The following is a 7,566-nucleotide window of genomic DNA, read 5'->3' as shown; positions in this document are numbered from 1 at the left end:
AATAAAAGGGAATAAAAGGGATTAAAGGCAAGGAGATGCTCCCAGAGCTCTGCCAGAAATTCCAAACCCTTGGAAGCCGAGGCTGAAAGGAGGGACTGGGCTGAAAGTGCAAAACCCCAAAAACCCCCTCACGTTTTCCAACCTCCAATCCCCCAAAATCCGCATGGAAAGGGAGCACCAGGAGAGGTGGGGGAAGTGTCAGAGCTTCATTAACCACGAGTTAATTAAGGGGGGGGGAAAGGAGAGCCGGGGGAAGACTTTGCTTGGATATTTTAGGATTTCTGGGAGCTGGGATGGGATCAGTGATTCCCAATTCGTGCTAAACTCGGTTTAATGACAGATTCCTGCCATTCCACAACTCCACCCTCCCCAAAAATCCCCGGGAAGGGGGGACCTGGAGCATCCTTGGAGCCCCAGTCCCACATCCAAGAGAAGGGGATGGGTTTGGGATGGCTGCAGAAAAGTGGGAATATTTCCAAAAAAACCAAAAAAAAACAAAAAACAAAAAAAAAAAACCCGAGCAAATGGAATTTTTTACCTGTGTCCTGTCCCGTTTTTCTATGTGTGTGGTCCTTTCTTAAATGTCAAACTCTTGTATTTTTTTGTGGTTTCTATCTGCGGGACCGACGGATCTGAGGGCGCACGTTGTTTTGTAAAATATTCCTGACATTTTTCCTTCCCCCCCCACCTCCAAAAAAAAAAAAAAAAATTAAAAAAAAAAAAAAAAAAAGGGGGGGAAAGAAAAGCTGAATTATTCACCTTTTAATTGGCTTTGCATGTACAATAATTGGGGCAGCAAGTGGAGATGATTAAAGCCAGCTTGAAAAACTTTGTCCTGTGCTTGAGTCGAGTTTTTCTCAAAAAAAAAAAAAAAAATTAAAAAAAAAAATCATCCACAACCCCTCATGGGGATAAAAAATAGGGGATAAATGGGATAAAAATAAAAAGCAGGTTTGATTAGAGGAAATAAATCTGATATTGAATAAAAGATCCCACAAACAACCCCCTGGTTCCCAAATCCTCTCCAGCTTCCCATGAAAAATGGGGAATGGGCAGGAAAAAGGGGAATGGGCAGGGTTGGGTGGGATTTGGGGATTTTGGGGATGAAATTCCTCCCTGTGAGGGTGGGGAGGGGCTGGGCTGGAATTCCCAGGGAAGCTCTGGCTGCTCCATCCCTGGAAGTGTCCAAGGAAATCTGGGATTGGGAAAGGACCGGGGGGGGGGTTGGAATGGCACCCAAACCACCCTGGAATTCCACAATTCCCCCTTTTCCCCTGCTCCTCCACGTTCTGAAATGAAACCTCGACGAGGTTTTGTTCAACCTGAGTTCGAAAATGAGGGAATTGAAGCTGGAATGGAATCCCTGGATGCCAGGAGCTGCAGGAATTCTGCTCCACCTTCCCCCCATGGCAAAGCTGAGGGGTTTGTATATAAAAGTGTCAGCTCTGGATTCTTCCAGGCCTGGCTGGGCTCCCTCAGCTCCCTGGCATTTGGGACAGAGCCCAAACCAACCAGAGGCTGATTTTTTTTTTTTTTTTTTTGGGGAGGGGGGGGATGAAATTCCCTAAATTCCCACACCTGGAGTGACCACCAGCACCAGAGGAGTCCACTGCAATGTTTTATTTGGGAATTTACATATCCACAGGAGAGAGCAGACCACAAGTCCGACTTCTTGCTGAATTTTGAAGCAGTTGTGGGTTCTACTGGAGATGAGAAAAGAAATCTGCCTAAGATTAAAATGTCCCAAGCGAGCCAGGAAAAGGAGGGAAAACCAGGATTTTACACAGGAACAACGACAACGAGAACGAAACGAAACAAAACAAAAAAAAAAAAGAAAGAAAAAAAAAAAAGTATAAATTAGGATGTCAGAGTCGTTTTTAAAAGCCTTAAGAAAACTTGCACAGGGCTCTGGGCCCCGGAGAATGAACTCTGCTTAAATTGTTAGAAGTGAAATCTCATCAAATCCCAACACCAAGCCAGAAAATTCGCTCTGCAGTGCAAGTTTTGGGGTTTTTTTTTTTTTTTCACATTCCATCGGTTTTTGCCCCCACTCTGGGCGAGATTCCTGCTTGCTCAGGGGGGTGGGACAGGACTTTGGTTCCAAGGAGGGTGGGAGCAGGGAGAGCTCCGCTCAAGGGAGGAGGTAGCAAGGCTGGCTTGCCCCTGGGCTCGGCTTAAATCCAATTCCTCAGCACCAAACGAGGTCCCCCACCCCACCCCCCGACAAAAAAAACAAAAAAAAAAATTAAGAGAGAGAAAAAAAAAAAAAAATCTAACACTGGCATTGAAGTGAGAAATCCCAGCTTTGTGGGCAGGATTCAGTCCAGATTTCCCAGTGCCACCTGTGCCCAGGTGCCCAGCAGGGCAGGGAGGGATCCCCTCCCCGTGTGCATTGACTGTGCTCAGTTTGGGGAGCTGCTCCTGGCCTGGCCACCGAGCTGTCCCCGCGGCTGTGACAGTGGAAAAGGCAGAGATGGAGCTCAGGGATGGGAAAAAAAAAATAAAAATAAAAATAAACCCAACAACAACAACAACAAAATTCAGGTTGGGGGTTGGTTGGCACCGCCTCACCCCCACACCCCAAACCTGAAAGCAGAACAAAACAAAACAAAAAAAATAAAAATAAAATAAAAAAAAACAAAAATAAAACCCCTGAATGTGTGATGGAGCAAGGTCTGGAGAACAGAACAAAGGCAGAAATGGTCACGAGCAGCGAGGGCTCATTTCCACAGCGGGGAGCTGAGGGAGGAGGGATTGCTGCCCTGGGCTCCTCCTCCTCCTCCTCCTCCTCCTCCTCCTCCTCCCATGGACTGTCCATAGCCCAGCATTCCATTGGCTCCATAGAAATTCATCCCGGCCATCTGCTGGGTCACCTGCAAAAGGGGCAGGAGAGACAGGTCAGGGATGGGCCTGGACGCTGCTCACGGATCCCCAAAAAATTGCAGAGCCCTAAAAGGGGGGCAGGGCGTGGCTCCCCCCAACGTGGGAGGACTTGGGGGCAGGATGAAATCAGGAATTTCAGGAATATCAGCAGGAATTTCTGCACGGAAAAGGGTGGCCAGGCCATGGAATTGCCCAGGGAAATTTGGAATCCCCACCCTGGAGGTGTCCATGGGCTCAGTGTTCTGGGATTGGAGTCTGAATTCGTTCCCAACCCCTCCCCAATCCTGGGATTCTCAGGGATCCTGCAATTCCTGGCTGCTCCCAGGTAAATCCAGTTTAAACCACCCCCATCCCACCCCACCATCCCTCCCCTCCCAGCTGCCAGGAAAACATGAGGAAAAAAAACGAGGCGAACCCAAGGAAAACCCAGGAGAACCCGAGGTGAACCCATAGAAAAGCCGAGGAGAACCCCAGGAGAACCCCATAGAAAACCCACAGAAAACCCACAGAAAAACCCCAAGTAAAACCCCATAGAAAACCCCATAGAAAACCCCTAGGAAACCCAAGGAAAACCCCATGGAAAACCCCAAGGAAAACCCCATAGAAAACCCCATAGAAAATCCGAGGAAAATCCAAGGAAAACCTCAGGCAAACCCAAGGAAAACCCCATGGGAAACCCCATAGAAAACCCCATAGAAAACCTGAGGCGAACCCAAGACGAACCCCAAGGAGAACCCCAAGGAAAACCCCAAGGAAAACCCAGGAGAACCCGAGGTGAACCCACAGAAAACCCATAGAAAACCCCATAGAAAACCCCATAGAAAACCCCATAGAAAACCCCATAGAAAACCCGAGGCGAACCTGAGGAAAATCCAAGGAAAACCTCAGGCAAACCTACGGAAAACCCCCCAAAAAACCCCCAAAACCCCCCCAAAAAACCCCCAAAAACCCCCCCAAACCCCCCGGCAATCCCTGCAGGTGCGTCCCCGCTCACCTGGGCGAGGTTCCAGGGCAGTTGCTGCGCCGGCTGCACCCCGAACACGGGCGGGGCCACGGTGGCCACGTAGCCGGGCTGCTGAGCCCCCAGCACGCCGTTGGCAACTCCCAGCACGTTGCCCACGTAACCTGCTGGGATTGCCACGGGGGCCACCATGGCCCCGGCTCCAGGCTGGGCCAGCATCCCCACGGATGGGGCCACCACGCCCCCCACGAGGCTGCTGGCAGGGGGCACTCCCGGGAAGGCGGGGTAGGGATAGCCCAGCTGAGCCGGAGCCATGAACATCGCCCCTGGGAAAAGGCAGGGAGGGGAAAACAGGTCAGGCTGGCATGGATTCTGGGCAGGAATTCCCTGATTGCCAGGGCAGGGTTGGATTCTGGGCAGGAATTCCCTGATTGCCAAAGGCAGGGTTGGATTCTGGGCAGGAATTCCCTGATTGCCAAAGGCAGGGTTGGATTCTGGGCAGGAATTCCCTGATTACCATTGCAGGGTTGGATTCTGGGCAGGAATTCCCTGATTGCCAAGGCAGGGTTGGGATGGATTCTGGGCAGGAATTCCCTGATTGCCAGGGCAGGGTTGGGATGGATTCTGGGCAGGAATTCCCTGATTGCCAGGGCAGGGATGGATTCTGGGCAGGAATTCCCTGACTGCCAGGGCAGGGTTGGATTCTGGGCAGGAATTCCCTGATTGCCAGGGCAGGGATGGATTCTGGGCAGGAATTCCCTGATTGCCATTGCAGGGTTGGATTCTGGGCAGGAATTCCCTGATTGCCAGGGCAGGGTTGGATTCTGGGCAGGAATTCCCTGATTGCCAGGGCAGGGTTGGATTTTGGGAAGGAATTCCCTGATTGCCATTGCAGGGTTGGATTCTGGGCAGGAATTCCCTGATTGCCAGGGCAGGGTTGGGATGGATTCTGGGGAGGAATTCCCTGATTGCCAAAGGCAGGGTTGGATTTTGGGAATGAATTCCCTGATTCCGAAAGGCAGAGGGGAGAATTGGGTTGGATACTGGAAAGGAATTTCCCAATTCCCATTGCAGGGTTGGATATTGGGAAGGAATTCCCTGATTTTCAGGACAGGGTTGGGTTGAATATTGGGGAGGAATTCCCTGATTCCCAGTGCCAGGGTCGGATTTTGGGAAGGAATTCCCTGATTCCCAGTGCCAGGGTCGGATTTTGGGAATGAACTCCTTCCCCTCAGGCTGGTGAGGGGCTGGAATGGATTTCCCAGTCTACCCTTGGATCCCTGGAAATTACCAAGGCCAGGCTGGGAAGGTCTTGGAGCACCCTGGGATATTGGGAATTTCCTGCCTGGAAGGGGATGAGCTCCACACTCCCCATTCCCATTCCCACCCACCCCCATTCCTGGCATTCTCTCACCCACATTCCCAATTTTCCTGCAAACTTCTCCCATCTGCCAGGGTTACCTTGTGCTGGCACCTGGGAAGTTTGGGAGCCATAGAGGGACAGGATGGAATCTTTGGAGAGCTGCTTCTTGCCCACCTCCTCCCCTTTGCCTCCAGGCTCCGGGAAGAGGTTCAGGTTTTCGGGAACAGAGCCAGCACTTCCAGAGGCTGGCATGGAGCCAACGACCTGGGGACAAAGGGAAGAGGTCAGGGAAAAAAAAAATCCAGCACGGGGAGGGGGTGGAAAAAGGGGAAATTCCCAGCTGGGAGATGTCCCTGCTCTTTAACATTCCTTCCATCCCAAATTTCCTGTGGTTTTATGATCTTTTCCAAGCACTCCTTCCTGGAGTCTGGGCTGGATCCCATGGGTGCAAAAATCCCAGGAAATCCTGGAAGTGTCCAAGGCTGGGATAATGGAAGATATCTCTGCTCTTTAACATCTCATCCCAAATTATCCCATTGTTTTATGATCCAAACAAGCTTTTCCAAGCAGCCCCAGCATTCCCAGCTCACCCTCCTGGAGTCTGGGCCGGGTCCCATGGGTGCAAAAATCCCAGGAAATCCTGGAAGTGTCCAAGGCTGGGATAGTGGATGATGTCCCTGCCCTTTATTATTCCCTCCATCCCAAATGTTCCCGTGGTTTTCTGATCCTTCCCAAGCAGCCCCAGCGTTCCCAGCTCACCTTGCTGGAGTCTGGGTTGGGTCCCATGGGTGCAAAGAGCTCCAGGTCCTTCTCCAGGCTGCAGGGGCGGCCGTTGGGCACGGGGGCGTCTGCGGGGACAGACAGACACACGGACACGTCCTGCTGTCCCCAGCCTGCCCCGGGGACACCCGGGGACACACCTGGGACACACCTGGGACACACTGGGACACCCCTGGGACACACCTGGGACACACTGGGACACACCTGGGACACACCTGGACACACCTGGGACACACCTGGACACACTGGGACACACCTGGGGACACCCTGGGGACACACCTGGACACACTGGGACACACCTGGACACACCTGGGACACACCTGGGACACACCTGGGACACACCTGGACACACCTGGGACACACCTGGACACACTGGGGACACCCTGGGGACACTCTGGGACACACTGGGGACACACCTGGGACACCCTGGGGACACACTGGGACACACCTGGACACACTGGGACACCCCTGGGACACCCCTGGGACACTCTGGGACACCCTGGGACACACTGGGATACACCTGGACACCCTGGGACACCCCTGGGACACACCTGGAACACACCTGGACACACTGGGGACACCCCTGGGACACTCTGGGACACCCTGGGACACCCCTGGGACACCCTGGGACACCCCTGGGACACCCTGGACACACCTGGGACACACCTGGGACACACCTGGGACACACTGGGGACACCCCTGGACACACCTGGAACACCCTGGGGACACTCCTGGGACACCCCTGGGACACCCCTGGGGACACACCTGGGACACCCTGGGGACACCCTGGGACACACCTGGGACACATCTGGGACACCCCGGGGACACACCTGGGACACACCTGGGACACCCTGGGACACCCCTGGGACACACCTGGGACACCCTGGGACACACCTGGACACACCTGGGACACCTGGGACACCCACCTGGGACACCCCTGGATACACCTGGACACACTGGGGACACCCCTGGGACATCCCTGGACACCCTGGGATACCCCTGGGACACCCCTGGGGACACCCCTGGGACACACCTGGACACACCTGGGACACCCCTGGACACCCCTGGGGACACCCCTGGGACACACCTGGGACACACCTGGGACACCCTGGGACACCCACCTGGGACACCCCTGGATACACCTGGACACACTGGGGACACCCCTGGGGACACCCTGGGGACACCCTGGGGACACCCCTGGGGACACTCCTGGGACACCCTGGGACACCCCTGGGACACCCCTGGGACACCCTGGGACACACCTGGGGACACCCTGGGACACCCCTGGGACACACCTGGGGACACCCCTGGGACACACCTGGGACACCTGGGACACCCACCTGGGACACCCCTGGATACACCTGGACACACTGGGGACACCCCTGGGACATCCCTGGACACCCTGGGATACCCCTGGGACACCCTGGGACACACTGGGGACACCCCTGGGACAATTCCCACCCCACAATTCCCATTCCCACAATTCCCACCCCATTTTCTCTTACCCAGCCCCAGCAGGTCCATGACTGGCTCAGATTTGGGGGAATTTTTCCTGGATTGCTGTGCCTCATCTTTCTTT

At 54.1% G+C, this 7,566-nt stretch overlaps 1 protein-coding gene across 1 annotated transcript in view; it reads right to left on the bottom strand.

Moving 5' to 3' along the window:
- Positions 1-1,605: 1,605 nt before the first annotated feature.
- Positions 1,606-7,566, bottom strand: part of SMAP2 (small ArfGAP2) — a 21,634-nt gene continuing 15,673 nt past the window's right edge. Inside the window, exons 6-10 of the mRNA XM_088178511.1 lie at positions 7,493-7,566; positions 5,967-6,055; positions 5,306-5,471; positions 3,878-4,170; positions 1,606-2,873 (exon numbers count right to left, since the gene is read on the bottom strand). The exon at positions 7,493-7,566 is cut by the window's right edge and continues 5 nt beyond it. Of these exons, the coding sequence (XP_088034637.1) occupies positions 2,721-2,873; positions 3,878-4,170; positions 5,306-5,471; positions 5,967-6,055; positions 7,493-7,566 (775 nt within the window). The 3' untranslated portion in view covers positions 1,606-2,720. The remainder of the gene's footprint in view (positions 2,874-3,877; positions 4,171-5,305; positions 5,472-5,966; positions 6,056-7,492) is intronic.

This window comes from Sturnus vulgaris, chromosome 24 (genome assembly GCF_052056855.1).
Source record: "Sturnus vulgaris isolate bStuVul1 chromosome 24, bStuVul1.hap1, whole genome shotgun sequence".
Classification (NCBI taxonomy): domain Eukaryota; kingdom Metazoa; phylum Chordata; class Aves; order Passeriformes; family Sturnidae; genus Sturnus; species Sturnus vulgaris.
This window is presented reverse-complemented; position numbering and strand designations above follow the sequence as displayed.